At 47.0% G+C, this 22,791-nt stretch overlaps 2 protein-coding genes across 2 annotated transcripts in view; one reads left to right on the forward strand and one right to left on the reverse strand.

The window, feature by feature from the left end:
• Positions 1–422: 422 nt before the first annotated feature.
• MED8 (mediator complex subunit 8) lies at positions 423–9,031 on the reverse strand. The gene is made up of 7 exons (XM_026033281.1): positions 9,009–9,031; positions 6,549–6,667; positions 5,369–5,513; positions 4,556–4,696; positions 4,121–4,202; positions 3,404–3,652; positions 423–897 (listed from the first exon to the last, which is right to left on the reverse strand). The coding sequence occupies exons 1-7, from the start codon at positions 9,012–9,014 to the stop codon at positions 833–835; spliced, it is 807 nt and encodes a 268-aa protein (XP_025889066.1). The 5' UTR covers positions 9,015–9,031; the 3' UTR covers positions 423–832.
• Positions 9,032–9,104: 73 nt separating this feature from the next.
• The window catches only part of SZT2 (SZT2, KICSTOR complex subunit), a 54,910-nt gene continuing 41,223 nt past the window's right edge, over positions 9,105–22,791 (forward strand). Inside the window, exons 1-11 of the mRNA XM_026053077.1 lie at positions 9,105–9,134; positions 9,408–9,533; positions 9,695–9,868; positions 10,194–10,364; positions 11,487–11,618; positions 13,608–13,767; positions 14,224–14,330; positions 14,526–14,736; positions 15,926–16,096; positions 21,399–21,630; positions 22,292–22,421. Coding sequence (XP_025908862.1) covers positions 9,105–9,134; positions 9,408–9,533; positions 9,695–9,868; positions 10,194–10,364; positions 11,487–11,618; positions 13,608–13,767; positions 14,224–14,330; positions 14,526–14,736; positions 15,926–16,096; positions 21,399–21,630; positions 22,292–22,421 — 1,644 coding nt within the window. The remainder of the gene's footprint in view (positions 9,135–9,407; positions 9,534–9,694; positions 9,869–10,193; positions 10,365–11,486; positions 11,619–13,607; positions 13,768–14,223; positions 14,331–14,525; positions 14,737–15,925; positions 16,097–21,398; positions 21,631–22,291; positions 22,422–22,791) is intronic.

Consider the following 22,791-nt stretch of genomic DNA (forward strand, 5'->3'; position numbering starts at 1 on the left):
TACCTCTCTGAAGAAGGGGAATTAATCCTGAAGTAGCTAAGGAACTTTATAGGAACACAGAAGCAGAGAATTATAGAAGTGAAATCATATCCATCTAAGACTTGCAACAGCAGCAGAATACAAACACTCTGTGCTGTTCATGAAATGTTGCTCTTCTTGCTGTGCGTCTTGTAATAAGTCTTTCCCATTTTCTTTCTTGGCTTTCTGGGGAATAATGGGTTTACATAATCATAATGGGTTTACAGTGAACAAGATGTTTATTGCTTGTGTTTGCACCCTGCTGATTCACTTTGTAACAGCTCTGCACACATGAGCCCATAGCACCTAGCTGCCAATATTTCTTCTGTATTTTAGACTGGAGGGAAGTGAGACTCCTTGTGACCTGACAGTCAGCCATCAATTCCACACTGTGTACAGAACATGGATAACACAGTCTTTATTCAACAAGATGGAGTAAAGAGAGAATGTCTTTTCTACATTAACAAACCAAGAGAAGAGCACTCCATGCAGCTCTTCAGGTTCTATATCAGGAAAAGCAGGAGTTCTCTTGACCAGCCCTGAAGAAGATGGGATCCATTCCAGAAGTACACTGCTCTGGCTGAACAGGGAGTTCTGATCCCCAAGAGACAGAAGAGCCACAAAGGGAGAGCCACTAGTGGCTCTGCACAAACCACCTTGCACTAAATCAAGACCAAGGAGGGGTTCCCAGCTCCCTGGGTACGGCATGCGGGTATGTGAAGAGACTCAGAAGTCCTACAGGGGATCGAGGAGTGGTAGCTGCAGCAGGAGCAATGCTGCTAACGGCTCTTCCCTGGGTTCTCTTCATCTCAGCTCATCTCTGATATGGATGCATTGAGGCAGATTTGATGTTTGTTTTTATGCCACTTGGCATCTTTCCTGGAGAGATAAAAAAAGAAAAAGCCATGCAGAATCGGAAAGGACATCTACTGGGGATTATGCAAGAAGCACAACAGTCCTGTCAGGCTTTCTGTTCTACTGCATGTACTACACTAGGCTCACTTGCTACAGCATCTCCTAGTCTGTCATGTAACACAATCAATCTCTCCAACAAATTATTGAGAAATCTGTTGAGAAACCACCTTGACATTTCCTGTCAGTTCCCCTCCACCCTTAATTCTGTCCTCATCCAATCCTAATCAAGCCTTTCTTACTGCCAGGAGGCTCCCACAGGACAGTAGGACTTATCAGGCACACAGAAATTGCTGATAGCAGCTGATAGAGATAAAACCCACACTGTTCCTCACTTCTATCCAGACAGGCAAACACAAGAACATGTATCCTATTCTACATAAAATTATTTATAGTCAGATCATATATCTGAATTACTAAACCTCTCTCAGATCTCTTGATTTCTCTTAAAACCACATTTAAATCTAGGGCATTATTCCTCTTTGCTGATACCAATCACACGTGGGAGTGTGTTCAAAGATATTATATAGGCAGCTTGGTGTAAGTAAACTGTGCTAGACAAAACTATAATCAAAAAATAAACAAAAGGACACTGATTAAAGAGCAGCACTCAGCAGAAAGTGTAATGTGTACCCATATTAGAGCAGAAAAAAAAAACTTCTGAGAATTAAAATTGCACTGTGGCTGGACAGAAAAAAAAAAACAGATGAAGAATTGACTAAAGAATAAATATTATGGAACTTTTTTCAAGCACATCCAAGGCAATGCAATGAGTCGGCAGGTAATCTGACATCACTTCAGTGATGCTAACAGTCAGGGGACAAATACTGCTAGACCTCCAAAACACTGCACTGTATCCACCAGCATCTGGGATGCTCTGAGCAGTTCCAGTCCTCTCAGCCTTGAAAACGCACAGAAGAGATGCACGAAAGAGAGACAAGGATGGTCAAAGTTATATAAAAATTTTCAGACAAACATGTTAAATACACTAGGACTCATTAGCTGAAAAAAACAGATGGACAAAAAGAAGACAACATCAGACTTTTAAAACCTAGTGTAAGGTAAATGAGGAAGGGTTATTCACTGTTTCTCACAACACAAGTAAAAAGGAACCAATCAAAGAAATTAGCATGCAAAAGATTTTAAAACAAAAAGAAATAAGACTATGGGACATTCTACTACAATCATTGTAGAAGTCAAAATCATAATTTAGAAAGTGACTATAGAATTTGATATACTACACCCGCTGGTCTCAAAGCAAACCACAGCTCAAAACATCCCTAATTAGTGACTGCTGCGGGTGTCACCCCAAGTACCCTCTGTTCTTCCGTTAAACTTTCAGTCCCCACTTTTGCTTATTATCAGGAACTGGTTGATGAGATAGAGGGATCTGTGGTCAAAGCCAGTGCAATTGCTTTTATGAAAAGGAAAGTCCAGGGTATCATAGGCTGGACAAGTGCTCTTGTTACCACCATGTTCAAGGCACAGAAGCAACTGTCTTCTCAGCCTGGAGACACTGTCAGTGGGGATACAGCCAAAAATCACAGGGGCCTTCTTTCTTTCTTTCCAAAGTGGAAATTACTTAATTTAGGATTAATATTATTGCTCAAGTTCATTTCTGAACAATGCAGTCATTACGCAGGCAAGAAAACACCAATTAAAATATCCAGATTTCCAATTAACATGAACTTAAGAATAACAACATGAGCTTAGGGCTACAGGTCCCCAAGGCCAAACCCATTTCTGACAGCATCTCATAGGAGAGATTTAATAACAAATACCAGAAAAGGACAGGCCTTCAGTATACCTACTCAGCTTCCAGCATATTGTGGTCCAGGGTCTTTGAGTCAGAGGTGGTGTTGTCATGAATATTGGCCATCGAGTGATTTTTCATGTAGAAATGTACCTATTTACTTTTCCATTAGATATAAAAATTATAAATCTATCACTCAGATGGGCAATGTGCATTATAGTTTCATTATTCAGAAAACCATCTCCTTTTGTCCTAACTCCACAGGTTGGTATTTTCACAAGTGACTTTCCTTCCTGTATCATGGGAAACTGCAGCATTCCCCATTCACCTGCTCTACACAGTTTGAGATTTTACAGACTTCAATACATTCTTCTCCCCATTCTCAAACTGTCTTTTTCTCAGGATGAAATGTCACAGCTTTCTAAATTCTTTTCTTATATGAAAGCCTTTGCAGACCTTTGACCATTTTGTCACCTTTCCATGAACCTTTCCAGTTCTACCATAATGTTTTTGTTTTGTATTTTTTTGCAAAGTGCCATGATTGGAACTATATATAATACGGCAGATGTGGGTGCCCAATAGATGTAATTAATAGCTCCTAACACTCAGTTTACATTTCTGGCTCCACAGACTTCCAGCTGATGTCTTTACGGAACAGTCATTTAGTATATGCTGTTGGTCCCTGTATTTCTCTCACTCTCAGATATACTATTTATTTACCTGGTTGTCCAGCCTGTGCCATCTGCACTCCTGCCAGCATTGGCTGCTGCTGAGCTGCTGCACTTGACATTGGCACCTGCTGCATGCCTGAAGCCCCTGCAATGATTGCACCAGCTCCTGGTTGACCTGACTGGACAGATGCCCCTGTGCCAGGGGGGCGCCGGTTTGACAGTCCCTTCCCAAACGCTACAGCTGCTACCAGAGCATTGGTATCTGCAGGGTTGAAAGTCTGCTTGTTCTGGCGTAAACCTGTAGAAAAAAACATTTGTTTGTTTGTTTGTTCAAGCATTCTGGCAAAGAAGTTGGAAAAATAGTTAGATGGTTACGTACCTCCACATACATGTAACATGCCATGGCAAACCTGTTAGCCACCTGACATGCAATTGCATTTTCACAGCTACTTTAATCTACGTTGACTGAGGTTTTTCTTGGGAAACACCAAAGATAGCACTTATCAACGTGAAGGGGTGTACAGCAAAGGATTGCAATGACTTTCTGCCAGGCACAGCACAGTGCTAAGAGCAAATAAAATACACCCCAGCCACTGGATGCCTTTTCAAATATGGGAGCTGCAAGACAGGCAGTCTTGCATCTTCCTGATCATTTTCCTCTGTACTGCTAACCTGTTCCCCATGCTTTAGCCTCTCTGCTTTTCCCATTCTGCCACTGCTCTCTCAAGCTTGAGGCTTGGCCCTGCACCCCACTTGCACCTCATACCTCCACTTTCAGATTCCCGCTCCTCCTTGCTGATTTTCTCCAGCAGATTTGAGCACATTTTGTTCAGGCTTTGGATCTGTTTCTATAAAATGAGAAAACAATTAGAAAACACCAGGATTCCTCCAACAGAGCACAAGCCAGCAAGGTACRCAAACATGATTTCTCTTCTCCAGGGTCTGTGGAATCAAACAAAAGATTTTGGTAGCAGGGCCTAGAGAGTCCCATTCTAATGTATACAGGAAGGGACTACAAGGAGAGGATGCCATAGCAGCCTTTGCCTGGTACGACTGCTCTGATGGCACCTCCTGCAGAGCAGGACGCGTGCTGCACACTCCTGCTTTGGGAGACTGTGGAGGAACCCAAACTTTGGGACCAACTAGAGGAATTTCAGAGAGAAAAGGACACAGAAGACAGAACCATGTCGTATTCCCCTACCTGAGCCACATCAGGGCTGATTCGAGCTGCATCCGTGATCAGTTGTTTCTCCTGCTCTTCCACCTCGGGGTCAGGCTTAGTTCGAAGATGATCAGGCACCACCTCATGGCTGAACACCGGCACACGTCCCTCCGTCTGCCGCTGCAAGATGGACAAGCCACGCTCAGAACCTCCTCCTCCAGCTCAGCACTCAAGCAGCTCAAGACCAGAGCATGGTGCAGGATCAAGGCGAGCAGCAGGCTCAGAGAAACCCTTGATCCGTGCAGCTTTAGGAAGTGGCAACTATTCATCTAGAAATTTGCACTGTGCCCGTTGGGTCAGAGCACCCCATGGGGCTGCAGGGCTATCCCACTTGCTGCCTGCTMGCATGGTTGAAATGTTTTCACCTTCAAGCCAAGATTAAATCTTGCCAGCTCACACGGTAGGTTCTGCAGTGCTGCCCATGACAGTGTGGCRACAAACAGCGCAAAGCTAGCTGCAAATATCTGAGAGAAACAGCACGACTATAGCAGAGAAAATAAAAAGCTTGCAAGGACACATCCTAGTTAAATAATGGGATACTACAGCTCCTCAGGCCCTGACATCATGAAAATAACTTATTTATGAACAGGAACTCTTACTGTAAAGGGTACCCAGAGCAAATGCTTGTAGGAGAAAGCTCCCCAGCAAAGCAGCTCCCAGGTAGAACTCATCACCTTTTCTTTCTGGATACCCAGAGCKGAGGAAAGGGCAAGGACAAGGAATAGCAAGCTGTAGCGAGGACACAAGCACATTTTGATACTCGAGGCCGTCATTCAGAGGGAAGATTCTTACCATGATCTCCTCATCACGATCTGGTGATAGCACCAGGGGTATGATAACCTGGTTTCTCAATAGCGGGGTCTTCTCATGCTTTAGCACCTTATTCAAGGTGTTCAGCTGTCCTGAGAGCAATGCAAAGCTGTCCAGAACTGAAGGCCTGGAAAAATAAAGAGGACAGGACATGGAAAGGGATTCTGGAGATGGCCTTTATCCATTCTTCACTCAAATAGCTGGGAAGTAAGGAAATAACATTACTATTCCTCCAGTGAATGTGCTCCAGAGAATGAAGAGTAAAACCTAGGGCTGAAAGCACAGGACAAATGCCAGTCCCCAGAGCTGATGCAGGTAACAGCTCAGGGACATGGTGTGCACTGGGAGGGTCAGGTGTCTGGGGTGTCAAGAGCTACACAGAATGCTTAGCTCTCAGGGTACTCTTTCAGTAGGATCCTAAAACAAGGTCTGAGAGACAATTTAACTCCCAAGCAGAACAGTTAGGAAAAACACTATTTGTAGCTCAGTTGTTCAGACTAATGGGTAATGAAGCAAAATAGTGGATAATCTCATTGGGCAAGTCTCCTCCTTCTATAGGGATTCACCACATTTCCTGCCTTACGCAATACTAGCTATTAATGYTACCTGCCTTTGAAGCTCTGCAGCAGTGACACACACAGTGTAAGATGCTGCATGGCTTACTAAGCTGMAGCTACGTTGTCCTTTTGCTGCTTCAGGAGGAGAATGTGACCCTGCAAGTCTCTCAAACTATCTGGTAAAACATGCAGAACCAGCAGACAGGTACAAGAATTCCATTTACATCAGAGGCAGAGAAAGTCATAAGGATCAACAAATACAGAAAGACCAGCTCACTGWACAGCATACACAAGTCTGTAAGATACGTCGTGCAAGAAGTTTCCAGTCACTGTGGACACAAACAACTGCACAAGTTACCGTAAAAGGGCCCAGCTTAAAAGATGTTGTCATGACCCTATTGCCGTGCAGTGCACAACAAATGTTTTTCAGCTGCTTTGCTAGTGGAAGACATTAAGTGGTTCCATCAGTAGAAACGTCAAAAGCAATTTTAAGCTTAATGACAATAGCTTAGTGGTTTTTAATTACACTCTGCGGTCCTTAGAGCAGATTCTGAAACAGCTTTGGCAGCGATGGACAGGGCTGGCAGCCCTGAGAGGGGCCTTACCATGTGAGTCGGTCATACTCGTTCTCCAGCTTATAGATAAAACTGACCAAGGAGTTCTTCAGGTCGGCCACCTGGCTGATGAGCGCCTCCAGAGTCAGCTCCAGCTGCTTTTCCTCTCTCTAAAAAGGTAGGAAAGACAGAGATGAGGACAAAGATTGCCACCTTTACAAGGACCAGAGGGGTCCACAAGCAGGTATTCATATCCTTCCCAAACACATGCTCCTCTTTGAGGGGAAGAAACAGAAACTCCTGAGATTAAAAAAAAAAAAAAAAMMAAAAAGMAAACCCTATATTCTCATGTTGAACTCCTTCACTGAGAAAACTCAGGAGATGAGCCCTCCGCTGGCTGTCCTCATGAAGATCCAGGCGGACACAGCGAGGATATCACCACTGGCATTCTCTTTTTGCTGCATCAGTCAGTGTCACCAGGGTTAGCCCATGCCGTCTCTATGAGCTGTTTAAGCTAGCCCAGCTCTAGGTAGATTAGCTTGCACTCGACTCCTGCTGCTAGCAGATGTGGGTACAGCAGTCTCTATTCAAAACAGCTGCTTGCAAAATGAGCATCAGGTCCATGGCCTGAAAGCCACAGGTTCTACACTTTACCTTAATCTTTCTTCCTGCCCAAGTGCCATTTGTAGCATTTCTACAAAAGTCAGGAGCTCCCGTTTTTCTTTTCCCTTAATAGTAGTGGGAGGTACCAACCATACTGGAGATCACCTCCTGCCTTTGGCCTGACCTGAACTCATCAGGCACCATTCCCACCAACATCCTTGAGCGAGGGAGGATAACAATAAGCAAAGTGTCAGAGCCCTGGGAATCAGGTGCTGAAGATACCAAGACAGACCTTTAACTCTTACAAAAACCCCTTACAATCTTGTCTACCCTTACTTATTCATACAACAGAGTTGTGCAAAACATAATTAAAATTAAAATATAATTAAAGTTCCAGCCCTAACGAACTGCTAATGTAAATCAAGGACTATAGAATAATAATCCACTTGGAGGGCGGGACAGACAATACAAACAATAGAAAGGGAATGCGATTGGGAAAGCAGATGGGGTGAACCAGGCTGTTTGCATGCTTGCTATGGGGGCTGCCCTGATTTAAGGTTGGAAGCGACCTTTGGAGATCATCTAGTCCAACCTCCTGCACAAGAAGGGGCCACCTAGCACATGGTGAACAGGATGGCATCCGCGGTGGGGGGCTCAATATCTCCAGAGGCATTGRAAAATAAAGTTAAATGAAATGGATTAGCACGAGCTTCACTTTATTTATTTATTATTTATCATTTAGGGATTATCAGGTTATCACCTACGTTCACAAGCACATTATAAATTAAATAGAATAGTAATATCTGGCAAGAAAATAAAAGGTTTCTTAAAATAATAATAATAATAATAATAATAATAAAAACACTGTATTTCTGTTGATTTTTGAGAGGAAGGCTGAGTGAACTTTGGCGCAACGTGACCTGCAGCCGCCGACGCGGATCGCTGGGCGCTGCAGGGGCCGATCAAAACACTCCAACACTTCCACGCATCTCGCGAGGGAGCCAGGCCGCTCCTGCGCAATTAAGGAACAGGTCCACAACTTGCTCTGCACGTCCACTGTGTTTGTGCAAGGCAATTAATCAGCGAGTTCAGGCCCCCGGCCAGGGTTTTATCGCAGAGGTGCTGCACCCACGGCAGCTCACGGAGCGCGCTGGGGAAGCCCTTGCGAGGCTGGGCGAAGCGGCACGGAGCACGCGCTGCTCTCCAGCCGCGGCTGCTCCAAGCTCCATCCGCAGCCGTCAGGAAGCGGCTGTGAACAGCGCCAGGCATGGATGCAATAGGAGCAGTGCTGCCAAGAGGGGCCCTACCTACTGCATGCCCCAAGCACACGCCAGCTTTGGGAAGTTTGTTATACAATAGCGGGATTAGCTCCAGGTGGTAAATACTGGGATTCTGAAAGGCCTCCTCATACCGAGGGGGAGGAAAGGGAGCCCAGCTCTTCATGAACTGCAGTGTTCACCAGCCTGACAGCACCATGGCTCAAAAACTWGGATCTGCAGAGCACCCTCTGGAAACAACAGCCTGAAGCTCCGGAATTTGTCAAGGACACATAAGCAATGACAGGATTTGTTTGAAAAGGAAAATGAAACTAAACGTTATTTATCACCGTACAAATGTGTGCTTTATTTGCATCCTGAAGGGCAACCCTTATCCCTCGATCTCAAGAAAAAAAAAAGAAAAAAAAGGAAAGAGTAGGAAGAGGCGCAGTGAAAGGCACCAGGGGTGGCTGCAGTCACGGTCTGTGGGCACGGCGGGCAGCACAGCGCGCAGCCCGGCTCCTGCGAGCGGCACAGGGAGCGCAGGGGACACGAGAGAGGGGACACGAGAGAGGGGCCGCGCGATGCCCGCTGCCCGCCGGGGCAGCGCGGGGCTCGGCAGCGCTCCGCACCGCTCCCGCGGGCCGCTCACCTGCATGGCGGCGCCGCTTCGCTTCCGGGTGACGGCGCCGCGAGGGCGGCGCGGGGGAGAGGGCGCGGGGCGGAGCGGAGCGGGGCGGCCGCGGACATGGCGGCCGCCGAGCGCGGCGACGCCGAGGTGCGCGAGAGGGGCCCGGCGGCCGCCCGGGGACAGGACCGCGGCGTGGGGGGTGACGGAGCAGGGCCGAGGCGGGGGGGCGAGGACGGAGTGGGGGTGCGCGGGTTTGGGGGCAGGGGTGCTGTGGGGGTGACTGGTGTCCCTGGGGAGCAGGGCTGGGGTGGGGGTGGCTGGGGCACGGGGGGGCTGTCCAAGGCCTCCCGGAGGGGTCGGGGGCGGCAGCCCCTTCCCTGCCGCGGGGGCCGTGCTGAGCGGGGGCCTGGCCGCGCGCAGGTGGAGGAAGCAGGGCACGTCTTCCTCCTCATGAAGAAGGACTATCGCATCTCGCGCAACGTGCGCCTCGCCTGGGTCCTCAGCCGCCTGCACCAGGTCATCTGGGCCGTGCCCGAGCCGGAGCTGGTGAGTGGTGCCTTGGCCGGAGCGGCCGGCGCCTCTGGGCCACGCACCTCGCCCGGGCTGCCGGGCCCTGCAGGGCGTTTCAACCCTGTTCCTTATTCTGGTTCTCGCTTTGGTACGGTTGACATCACGTTCTCTCACGTGCCGGTAACCTTTCCACGTAGGTCAAGTCGGAAAACGAGCTGGATGTTCTCAGCATCTTGCCTAACGGGTGGCAGCCGGACGAGCCTGTCCAGCCTCGGCCCTATCTCCTAGTGCCCTCGACACGGGTCACCTTCCTGGCCCGCCAGTACCGCTTCGTGATTGAACTCGACCTGAGCCCTTCCACTGGGATTGTGGTAAGGGCGGGAATCGCCTCTCTGGGGTGCTCTGTGCTGAAGGCCTAAGAAGGCTTATTCCTCTCCATGTCAGCCTTAGCTTTTGCAGAGGTCTTGCTTTCCCAAGAGCGAGGCGTGAAGTGCGCTTAGCTGGGCAGCTGCTAGCAGGTCCCGTGTCTCTGCTGGGTGCCCATGTGTGTCCTTTGCTTGCCCAGAGCTCTTGTTTTAGTCCAGCTGCTGTTAGAGAAGGATGTTTGCTCATATGTCTGTGTCTGGGGCATCAATACATGAGGTTGAAAGTGAAGCAGGTGAAGAAGCTGAGTTTCCTTTTTCTCTATTTTTGTAGGATGACTCAACAGGGGAGATAATTTTTGATGAAGTGTTTCATGCCCTTTCACGATGCTTGGTGGGGTTGTTGAGACCCTTTCGTATCCCTGGTTCGGACATTATTTACCAGCCAGAGATCTTTGTGACCATCCAGGCGTATTCCTCCATCATCGGCCTGCAGTCCCACCAGGTAAAATTCAGCCTCTTCCTTGGCGCATCTCAGCTCACAAGCAGCTTGCTGCATTGGTTGCCCGTGAACACAGAGGGAAATGAGGATGTGTGTGTCTGCTTGGCTCTTTTAAGTGTATTATTGTAGACTTGTTACATTAAAATGTGCAGCCTCGTGCAATAGGTATGCACGTGAGCAGCTTTCCTGGGCAAGAAGGGGGAGCAGGGCCCAGCAGAGAAGGATGCCTATAGGCATGTTCTCAGAGTTAGGTGGTAATTCATGCTTCCCTTATGCCTTTTTCCTACAATTTTCTGTYTAAATAATTTCTCTGGCCTGTAAAATTAGCTTGAAACACGTAAGAAGCAGCAGCATCCCCCAAAAGCTTGTCTGCATGCTCCAGTTGTGTAGCAATGGTTTATTCAAAGATAATTACCACTTTCTACAAACCTTACTCTTCTTTTGCCRGTATGAGGCGTATTTCTTCCTGCAGGCAAGAGTAGCGCAGCCCCAGTAACCTCACAGTTACTTGAGACAGAGCAGGTTTTGGTTTATGGTCCCAATAGCGATTTTTGGAGTTTATCCTTCTTGTATTGGTACCCTCACCTCACAGTAATTTTGCACYGTTTTCCCATTTCTGGTAGTGTGCTTCGTCACATTGCTAATACCACTGAAATTGGGTGGTAAACAGATGACCTGTTAAACCTAGACCTGTTCTCTCCCTCTCCTTTTGCTGGTCCATGTCTGCCCAAGCGTTCTGTGCAGGCTGCAAGCTTCAGTGGTCTGTACAGTGCTTGAAGAGAGTGGCCCTCACCTCCGTCAGTTCTTAGATGTTATAAAAGTTAGCAGAGCAGGAATTCCCCATTTGCCAATGATAATTAGCATGTAATTTTGCMTGTCTGTCCCTACAGACAGCACCATGCTCTGCCTCAGTGTGAAAGTGACTTCCCAGGCACTTCCCGGAGTGAGYTGCAGGCATCTGCTGCAATTGCTGCCCGCAGGCAGGTGGTCCCAAGCAGAGAGGCCTGTGCTTTACCTGCTCCTTGTCAGGGATGTGCCTGAACACCTCGATGAGAGCTGCTCTTGTGGGGACTGCTACTCTAAAACCCCATCTTGATGTTTGCTGTGTATATCCTTGGTATCCAGGTACTGTTCCAGGGCTGTCAGCTGGATGAGACGAAGCGAGAGGCCTTTCTGAACCAGGTGTACACGCAGCTATGTGCTTTTGAGAACAAAGTGGCAGAGATGCTCCAACAGCAGTATGAACCCAAACCACAGGTGAGGAGGGCAGACATGGTTGGTGTTTTGGGGCTCACTGGAGATCTACAGTGTGAGGCCCTTCCGTGGTGGGCTGGCAATGAGAGGAAGAGTCATGTAGGTCTGGAGAAGGAACAACATTTTGTAAGAGAACTTTGTGGGACCCAGTAATGAGAAATGAACTCTGAGGAAGCAGAAGCAATAAGCATTGAGGGGAAGGATTGGCACGAACATTTCTGTTGTCCAAGATTATTATGTAGTGAAGCAAGCAGACTCCTTTGTAGTATTTTTTTCCTCCTAGGACTGTTTTCTGTCTGAAAGGGGTGGTGGGAGAGGTGATTAAGCTAGTATCATTAATCTATAAATAACTGTTGGCCCTTGTTACGATCTTATTTCCTTGTTACCCCAGAAACTGATTTTGCATCTGAATAAACAGCCCACAGATTTTCAAGTACTCCTTGATATCTGTGGTAGATGTTTTTATTAGTTAGGAATATAGGTATCAGCAAGTTATTGATAGCACTATAAAATACATCTTTGGGTAAAAATTAGAGCAAGACTCTGATCTTGGAAGCAAGGACTGAAAAATATGGATTATGTTACTGCAATGCTCACATAAATGAATGATATCTATGGGTGCTCTTTTTGTAGTCGTTGCTGGCCCCGTTGAATTTGTCTAGTCTTTTAGTATTAGTTTGTAGCATTTGGRCTAAGGGAAAAAATCTCAATTGTGAGCAAAAGGCTAGTGACAACTTCTGCCAGTTGCATATTCAAAGAGATATAAACCTCATCTTCTAGCTGAAAAATATTTGTACCTCTGAATATTAAGACTGTCTGTCAGTCGTGGAACACAAATTGGCATACAGGATGGAAATAACTTTTCCAATGTGTGCAGCTGGTGTTTCTGCRGTGCTTTGTATGCATTCCTGCTTGCTGCAGTAGTTCTGGCATATTCAACGCCACTATAACATCTTATATTCAAATGGGGGAAGGAGACGCGCTCCCGAGCCAGAGGGACGGGCAAGTCCTGCCGCGGGCTCTGGGGTGGAGGTGGGAGGCCCCAGGGGAAGGCATGGACTGAAACTTTTTTTTTTTCTTCCACTTTTGAAGTTTCATCAGCTTCATCAGTGTCAACAAGTGCCTGAATTTGAGGCATCCAGCAATTTAAAACCATTATAGTCAGCTTTTTGCTTACAGACATGGGCTTTTGCCATTTGTGCAGAACAAAAAAGCAGTTTGTTCCCATATTTTTTTTTAAACCCCAGTTTGTATCATCCAGCTTTGCAGGGGAGGGTTTCCTACCCATTCTCTGAACTAGAAGTAAAAACGGAGCAAAAGCTTATTACAGGGTGAAGCTGCCAGAGCCTTTTGGACACGAGGGGCCTATGAACACTTTAGATTCCTCACATGTGTAATTATACAAATTTCATGCTTTGCCTGAGGGACATTTTTYGTAGAGGACACAGGAGAAGCCTGCCTGCATTTGCTTATATCAGCATTGCATCACTAGTGCTGTGTGCACAGAGTTAAATGTATGGGCCCAGACTTTGTCCCTTGCCCCCTCTGTGGCAGAGAGATGTTGTTGCCTCAGTCCCTCGAGCATTTCTGAGTTTTACCTGAACAGATGCTGAATATCTGAAGCTTCTACTAAATGACAAAGGAAAAAAAAAAAAAGAGGTATTCAGCATCTCTTTAATTCTTCTGCAAATTAACTTGAGTGACCACAAAGTGTCCTGTATTTTCCCACATGTGAGAAATAAGCTTATAGTAAAGCTCTGAGTTTGTTGTTTCATTCTTTTATCCCAAAGGGAGCTCTGACATGCTCTTTTAAGGGGTCCAAAAYACTAGGACTTTGAGGATGGTTTGAATTTGGACTAAAAGTGGAGCATCCTGAAGTGCTCCTGGGCTGCCATACCATGAGGCTGCTAATACTGAAGGCTGCTTAGGAGAGTAAGAACTAAAGTTAGGCTGAAGTCTGACTGATGATATTTGTTTGTTTGTGTTTTYCAGGTGGACTTGTCACCCCTGAGCCAGGAGAGCCCTGGTGACCCTCAGGAGCCATCAGGCAGGAAGCCCAGCGTGTCCGTCGTCACCGCCGATGTCGGCCTCGTCAGCATGGTCCGGCAGGGCATCCTGGCACTGCAGTTGCTGCCCTCCAACTCCAGTGCAGGTTGGCCTCATCCTCTGGGTTTGGGGGTGCCYAGTTGCTTGTGGATGATTGTATCCCACCTGTCCTGGGCAGGAGTTTTGTATGAGCTGGTGCATGGACCCTTCGGGTAGGGATGAGATTTCAGCAGCAGCTTTTGCTCTGCACTCTTGGTGGGAATGAGGAGGACGCTGTGCTAAGCACCATGCAGTGTTAGGGAGTTTGCAGGGAAGCACAGCTGCAAGTGCTGCTCAGGGCAGGGCAGGGCAGGCAGAGCTGTGCCCAGATGCTTTGCTGCACTGAGTTGGGCAGTCTGCCAGCTCCACGGAGCCTTGAGAGCTGCTGATGTCGGTCTGGACAAGCCACAGGGCTTTCCTTTCTGTTTGTACTGTGCCTAAATGTCATCTGCACAGCCCAAGTGTGTGTGAGGTGGCAGCTGGCTGAGGTGGAAGATGCTCTAGGATGTTGTTGTCTTTGCAGGTATAATAATAATTACAGATGGTGTGACCAGCGTCCCTGATGTGGCTGTGTGCGAAACTCTGCTCAACCAGCTTCGCAGTGGCACTGTGGCCTGCTCTTTTGTGCAGGTATGTCTGGCATTAGTGGGGAATGGAGGGGCTCCTGCCTGCCAGAGGGAGGGAGGCAAGTTGTTCTCACTACTGTGCACTTCCGAAGGTGGAGATGAGACTTCTCTCCCTCTCCAAGGTCCCTGTCTGTACCTGTTTTCTCCCATGTCCTCAGCACTACAGCATTTGCACAAGTCTCCTTTATCTACCTTTCAGGTAGGCGGTGTCTACTCATATGATTGCAGCTTTGGCCACGTTCCCAATGTGGAGCTGATGAAATTCATCGCCATGGCCACTTTTGGTGCTTACCTTTCCACGTGCCCTGAGCTGGATCCCCTGAGCCTCGACCTGAACGTGTATCACAAGGCGTTTCTGCTGTACTCCTTTCTGCGCACCGGCGAGTCCCTCAATCCAGAGTACTACTGTGGTGAGGAGTRTGCATGTGCTCCCCGCAGCAGGTGGATGGCTTGCAGCATCTATCTATGGGGTGACCCCCACAGGCTGGTTTATGCTGATATTTCCCCCTTGTCTCCTTTGGGCTGTTGTGAGTGTTATGGAGATGAGGGAAAGGCAGCAGCAAGTGGGGTTTGACAGGAGTGCCTCAGTGTTGCATGCTTGTGCTTGTGTGAGGTTCACACAGGGTCCTGAGGAGTGCTCAGCATACCAGTCCTTCAGCCCCTGAAGGCTCTGAGCACTGCTGGTCCTTGGAGCCCAATCTGTGACTGCCCTCCTGCTTCCTGGCTTCAGGAATTTGGGGAAAACTAATCTCCTGCCCCACTCCCCTTTCTTTGGGCTTCACTCAGCAGGCTGCAATTAGGGCTGCTGTGCTGGAACATGGAGGGATGGAAGTCTCTCTTCCAGCCTTTTCTCGGCGCTGACTAGCTCACAGATGGAGACGTTTAGGAGGTTTGTCCTGATCAAGCTTGCAAATGGCAATTTGGATTGAAAAACGAGGCCTTGGAGAAGCAGCCAGAATGCCTCTCTTGATTGTTCTTATTTTGTGCATGTTAGTGGCTGAGAGTACGCCAAGGGAGACTAGTTACAAGTAAAACCTGGAAGCACTCTTTAGTGATTAGGTGGATTTCTGATGCCATCTGTGCTTTTTGTAACTTGGCAGCAGAAATCACACACAGTGAAAAGTTTGAAGAGAGCTGGCTTAGCAGTTGGAAATGTTTCATCATTAAAAGATTATATTTGTGGTTTAGGTTAAAGGCTTCCACTTCCTGACACCTTTTAGAAAGCACTTGGGAACCTAAGTTTTTTTTCAGGGAAAGGAATAAAGTCTAGAAGCCTGCAGAGGCTGTTACAACAGCTGTACAGTTCCTGTCTGTCTGGATTAAACAGATTGAATGTAAAATATGCCTTGTCAGAGAGGCCCAAGGAATTGGGGCCTGGCCTGCACCGTGTCTTTCTCAGGCTCCTGGCCCTGCTAGCAGACCCATTTGCTGTGCTGCAGAATGGGCAACGAGTGGGTGCACGTGGTGCCTGAAGGACATACGGTTCCTCAGGCCAGAAAGTGCCAAGCAGCTCTTCTGTAAAGCTCCTACAGCCCTTGTTGGATGAGAACTGGGGCAGTTGCTCGCCCATGAGCCTCGTTGTCTGCTCTTGGTTTGCAGTGTCACAGCACAGGCTGTTCAACGAGCACCTGGTGTCCGCGAGCAGCAACCCGGCTCTGGCCATGAGGAGGAAGAAGCACACGGAGAAGGAGGTGCACGCCGACCTCGTGAGCGTCGTCTCCGTCCGGCTGCGCGAGGGCTACAGCATCCGGGAGGTCAACATCACGAAAGGTGACTGGGCCCTGGCGGTGGCTGGGTGCTGGGGTGGGACTCCGTGCCACCTCAGCAGAGTGGCTGTGAGATGGAAGGGCTTTGAGGCTGTTCTCTGTCAACAGCTGCTTGGCCCAGGGCTGTCTGGTACAGTGGCACATTGTGYGCTTGCTGGGCTGATGCTCTGTGGCTACGTGTGTGTGGTTTGGGGACAGGCAGACAAACTGCAGTCCTCAGCATCTTGGAAATGAGTCCGCACAGTTGCAGGGAGATGAGAGAAAGACTTGGGTTTTTGCATTTTTATGGTTTATCCTCTTCATTTCTTCTTTCATCAGTTCTCTAGTCCCTTGCCAGAACACACAGCAAAATTTTAACACCAAGTTGAATGCTTTAGTACCAGAAAAAAATTCTCCCAGCTCTAGTGTTCCAAGGCAAAATATTGGGGGAACCAAGGATGTTGCTAGGTGAAAATGCCCAGGGCGTTGACTAATACTAGAGGAATATAAAAGCACCCACTARTCCTGTTCTTTACAACTTGGAGGAGATTGTTTGGGCACCCAAAGTGTGAGAACTAGCCACTAGTCAGGGCCCTTGAGGATTTTGGTTATTCCAAGGAGTGGATTAGAGTAAAACWTAAAATTTCCAACCGTGACTAGTGCTTTAACTGAAAGGGAGATAAGAAAATCCAGATACCAGTCCGGAGTTGCAGGCAAAGGAAGACATCACTATTGATGCAAAGACCAGCAGAAACCCTGGGTTGCGCTCTCTAAATGTGTGCAACACATGATAATCCAGGATCCTCACTATCTTTTGGGATTTATTATTATGTAGAACAAATTTTATATCAAAAAAGCAAAGTCTGTGTTATAACTCCAGGCATTTTTCAAAAGTGTCATATGATGTTTATTTTTTTTCTGTGAATTTACTGGAATCTACCTTAAAGCTATTTAAGTATCTCGCACCTCTCTTCCTGCTTGGAAGAATGTCCCAGAATATCATTTTTGCTCTGGTTTACATTCTAAATTCAATCAAACCAAATTAGACCTGTTTGACTTCATTATTTTTGATTAAGTTTATATTTTCCTTTTCTGGCGCTGTGCAAATATATTTAGGAAGAAAGCCTTTCTGCTCATAACCTTCCTTTTGCCAGGCTATACAAGTCAATGTTCTTGTCCCCTTTCATAAGGACAGGCTTTCTGCTCTCTTCATTTATCTCAATAGCACATTTTTTTTTCCAGTTATTTGCTTTTCACAGTTTGGCCTCATATTTCTTGAAAGCAGTTGATAAGAGTGCTGCAAATGTGGTCTTATCAGTGCTTTGTTCAGTAGTGCTAATAATTCCCTGCTTCTGAAGTATAATACTGTATCTGATAGACTAGAAATCACACAAGCTTTCTGCATGATTGCATTATATTTTTTCCTCAAAATTCCCCGCATCTTTCATGCACTTTTTTTTTCAGTTAGTCTCTAAAAGTGTGGTTTTTTTCACATAATAATACTCTTAAATTCATGTCAATCTACTGCTGCGGTCTGTGTAGTTGGCTCACTGTGATTGCAGCTCCTCCTGACTTGATGCTATTTACAAACTGAGTAAATCTTAATCTAGTTTTCGTCCTAAAGTTGCTCACGACCATATTAAATGGGATAGTTTCTGAAGCTGCTCTTCCAGAAATACCATAAATTTCTTGTTTCAAGATGATTCTATTAAAATTAAGGACATACAAAGATTTTTCCATTGAGACAGCTTTTCTAGTAACACTACCAGGCTGCTTTCACTAATCTCCTGTAGTTACAGCATGAAATACTTGGCTTAAGTCCAGGCATATTAGGTCTCTGGCACTCTCCTTGTCCAGGACTGTCTATGACCATTCTGACAAGTCACCTACTGCCCGAGATGTGTTTATTGTGCCTTTTATCTTTCTATGCACAAGTTCACTAACAGCTTGGAGGGCAATGAAGAAAGAGCCTTTATTTCATCTGTCAAGAATAGTGAAGAGCTTTTGGTGACTGGGAAGTACCATCTAGAAAAGCTGGAGGAAAGCTCAAGTGTGAATCATGCCAAAAGCAATTAGACAAATTGGTGATTGTGGGGGGAGGGAAGGGTCATTAAAGGCCTTTTTTGACCAAGATATAGCGACAAGGTCTGGCTCAGGATATCCTCAAACACCTAATTCCTGGACCCTGGAAGAACGTGTGTGAAATATTGCTGCATGTTTACACTGCTCCTATGTTTTTCCCCAAGTGTACTGTTGTCTTCCTTCACTGGTGGGACACCAAGTGTCCTATGAGGATAAGCAGACAACAGGAATTCCTTACTGAGCYGGAGTTACTGTCTGTGACAGGTAACTAACGGCAACTGCACGGAGGAGAGTAAGAACAGGGAAAACATACATATTTACCTCCAATACATACCTTCTCCTTTCCTTTTTTCCATCCCCTCTTTTCCTTCAGCACTGTGCAGCTTGGAGACTCCTTGAGCCAAAAATAGTTTCTTTGTGTTTTCATAACTTTTATTTTTTTGGAAGGAATTTAAAAGTGAAACATATGAGTGTCAAAAATAGCATTTATATTTCTGTGCCAGCCTTCAGAATAGTARCTGATAATGCAACTTGCACTTTGGAAAGACTAAATGGCCCTGAGAAAGTGTTGGCTGTGATCAGAAAAATTGGTCAAATTARTATGTGAAAGCAGAATTTATAAAAGACGAGGACATTTAGCCATCCAGCACTGTCTCTGCAAAGAAAAGCACACTTGGCTAATCCGAGCTCTCTGGGACTCTCCATGGAGAAGTGTATAACAGAGAGCAGCTAATTAACTGGGATTGCCAGGAGCTTTTGCCAAAATTTAAGGAGCCAAGTGGCTATGAATCAAGAGCAGGGAGTGCTGTTGTGGACTTTGACACTGTCACTGTTCTGCTTCTCTTTGCCAAGGGCAGAAGGGAATAAATAGCTGGCTTTGTGCTCGGAGGTGCCAGAGGTTGTGTGTGGTGTTTATTACTGCTCTGCTTCCCCTTGCTATTTGATCGCCAATATTAGGTGCCTAAAAACCTGCCATAGTTGGGAATGCAGAAGTTCTCGTGAAAGGGGAAGAAACTGGGAGGTTTTGAGAAGAGTGAGGCTCTGTCTGAGAGGCTGTGGGGTGTGATGGAGCTCCCTTCCACTCTGGTTTCTTCCTGGGATGTGGTCAGAGGATTGCTGTTTGGAACAGAAAACAACAACAACAACAAATATTGCTGACTGTTTTTTACTGCTGTGAGGTGAGGAGATGAGGAGAACCCTGAGGACATTCTTGGGCCTTATCCTTCTTCATGAATCACTACATAGCTTGGGCACAAGCTGGCCCAGGGATTGACAGTCCTGAAGGTTAGGGCTTGGGAAGATGAAGTGAAAGCTTAAAAATTGGAGCTGGATCTCATGCAAGAAATCAAAGCAGCAAAAGCTTTCATTAGCTATAAAGTCAGGCACCAGAAATAGGCTGCTTTGCCGTACAAATAGACTAAAGATTAATTTTAGGTATGGCCTGAAACTAAGCAAATATTTTGCCTGTTTTTTTTATTATTATTTTTTATTATTTTGTTTTGCTTGTGCTGAATGGTAGGAGGAAAGCCAGGATGACTAATGGAAATGCAGATGGGAGTAGGAAATATTTTCATTAATGATCTGGGCAAAAAATGTAGGAATGTACTTATCATATTTGCTGTTGATGAAGTAGGGAGGCTTTGTTATGGGAACCAAAATATTGTGCAGAAAGCAGTGGATGAGCACTAAGGCAGTAGAAATGAGATGCAATTTGACGGAATGAAATGCAAAGACACGACTCAACAAATTCTTGTGCAATCCCTCTGATAAACTAAGATAGTCTTCATTTGGAAACAACAGATGGCACAACCCTGGCAAGTGCTTTTATCCTCATAAACAGTAATGCTTTTATAGAGAGCCCGTTGTGGAGAGCATTAGTGGCTGTCAACAAACCCATGGTAAGACCTAAGGTGAAATTGTAGCAGAYACCTCTGAGCACTGTTTGGGAAAGGTGAATTCCTGAGGAGCAGCAAGGATGGACGCTGGTAAGAGGGGGTGCCTGTCCTGGACTAATACCTGTGGCTTGGCTTAACCTGCATCTTGAAAGCTGCATTTGGAGAGGATTTCTCCCCCTGGTGTCCACTCACTGTCAGTTTGGTGGAAATGAAATTTCTCAGAATAAAAACAATTTCAGGAAGAGAGTGAGTAAGCATGAATGGGGCATGTCCTCTGGAAATTTTCTTCTAAACATCCAAGAGGAGGGACAGTCTGAGGCAGCCTCCCAACAGGGACTGCGGGAGCAAAAAGCAAACGGGCCCTAAAATAGAGCGTAGTCAGCGTGTGGAGGGGGTGGCACGATGGCCTGTGACAGCAGGACATGCAGCTCTGCAGGAAGCCTAGGGCCCGGGCTGGTGACCTGTTTGGACCGTTCCAGCACATCCAATCACTCATCTCACAAACACTGCAAACTGTAGAGCAGGCTGCACATCAGAATAGATGACTGAGCAGTTGAAACAGCAGCATGATGCTGTTATAGAAAAGCGTGTTTCACTGGGTTGTTTTGGTACGAATACAGGGGCACAGTCAGCAGGACTGATCCTGACAGCTTTTTGCTCTTCTGGCTCAGTGAGGTTTGCAGTCAGCCTTTTAGCCTTGCTAGAAGCTAAGTGATGAATTTAAAGAAAGAGATAAAGATGCGCATTTTAAAGAATGTTTGAGTGAATGGATACTTCTTAACTTCAGGAGCACCAAAGGAGAAGAGGGTAAAGCATGGCAAGAAGCTTTCATGCTCCAGGGTCAAGATTGCACCAAGTGTTCTCCTAACAGGGAGAATATGGAGTGTAGTTCAAATAACAGGCTGCATCTTCTAGTTTCCTTATGATCTGGGTCCATCGGATCCAAATACTCATGTTTCTACAATGAAATATATAACTTCAGAGTTAAGAAAATTTTAGAGCTTAAAGGTCCTTCCCRTCTGTGCAGAGCAACAGCATTTTCTTGGAAGCAGGGCTGAGGTTGTGAAGAACTGAGCCCATTGCAAATGTCAGCACCTCCAGGATCCAGTCACCTTCTGCACCACAGATAGCGTACGTGCAGTTAAGTTCCCCAGATGCTGCTGTGTGAGCAAAGCCTCCCTCTGTTGGAGAGGAGAGGGAGTGACTCTGGCTAGAGGAGGCAGCTCTTAGTTACTGTGCTCTCCTTCCAGTGCTTGGGCAGCATCCCTGTACTCAGGAAYCCCTGGTTGAACATGCATCTCAGCTGTCTGCAGAACAGGCACTTCATCTGACTCTGATGCTTGCATGCAGGTGGGTCTCAGCTAGAGGTGAAGCTGGTGCTGCTCTGGAAGCACAACATGAGGATAGAGTACCTAGCTGTGACACCCTGGCCCTTGGACCCGCTCAAGCGCAGCACGTGGGTGGAGGTGACCATGGAGGGCAGCTATGACATCCTGCATGATATCAGTTGCACCATGAGGAAGCCCATCACCAGTCTGTACCGCACTACAGTTATCCGGCGCTTCTGGAACACCTTGCAAAGGTGAGTGAGACCATCCCATAGTCTGGAGTAACGGAAAAATTCTTCTCTTTCCTCAATCCGAGGTTCCAAATTAATGTGCTGTGAAAAAGAAGCCCTGTTTGGGTCAGACCTGTATGCTAGCTGAGGGRAAGATTTTAACTGGCTTGTGATCTAGTGTATAAATTGTCCCATGGATAAGTTACTGTTATCTCTGATTCCTGATCCACTGAGGGATGCCAAGCCTAACTCTGAGCCTCCCATCTCATGCAGGTGAYGTTCTTGCAGTGCTGCCTTGCTCTGAAGGCTGGCAGTACAAGGGCTCCTTGGCAGTGGCTGGGCTGCACAGCCATGTTAAGAGGGACTGCTGTTACTTGTCTCCTGGGATCTCTGGGCTGGCAGGATATACCCTTTCCTGGCATATTCCTGGRTGCCCATTATTCCTTGTTGCTCTGCACACTCCTTCCCTCACACTCTTCCCAGCTTTGCTTGTCCAGCTTGTGTGTTGGGCYGTTGCACCTGAGCTCCTTTTCAGGGTCTCTTTGCAGCCAAGTGCTGGATGCTGCCTTGGTCTGAGAGGCTGTGTCAGTGTGGAGGGCTCACGCTGTGTGGGAAGGATGTGGGCTGGCTGGGGCAGTGAGGGGAAAGTGCAGGTGCTGGTGCCTAACTGCCCCTTGTCTTGCAGCATCAACCAGACAGATCAGATGTTGGTTCACCTGCAGTCCTTCGACACCGTCCCCGAGCACTTCACCATTCCCGAGAGCACCAAGAACGGCGTACCGCTCTTCTACATCCCCCCAGGCTCCACCACCCCGGTATGTCCCACCCTTGTCCCCTTTCACCTGGGATGGGACGTCCCTCCTGCTTATTCTGTGCTGCTGTGTTGCAGCAGGCAGTCAAGGTGTTCTGTAACTCGCAGTCTGCCTCTCTTGCTTTCCATGCTGCTCAGTAACCTCAGGTTTCAGGTGCAGTTTACATAGTGACTTCTGCACTGTGTATGTATCCCACTGTATATCTGGAGTATCCAGTCTCATGGCCAGCCACCCATTTGTTTCTGCATCTGCAACAGCAGCTTAGTGGGAGAACTGCAGTGTTATCATACAGACACATTTGGTGTTGCTCAGTGCCCCTGGTGCACTATTTACATAAGCACTCTCAGGCGCGTTATCTCAGTGCTTCATGGCT

Source organism: Nothoprocta perdicaria, unplaced genomic scaffold (assembly GCF_003342845.1).
Source record: "Nothoprocta perdicaria isolate Ctin4 unplaced genomic scaffold, notPer1 scaffold_0, whole genome shotgun sequence".
Lineage (NCBI taxonomy): Eukaryota > Metazoa > Chordata > Aves > Tinamiformes > Tinamidae > Nothoprocta > Nothoprocta perdicaria.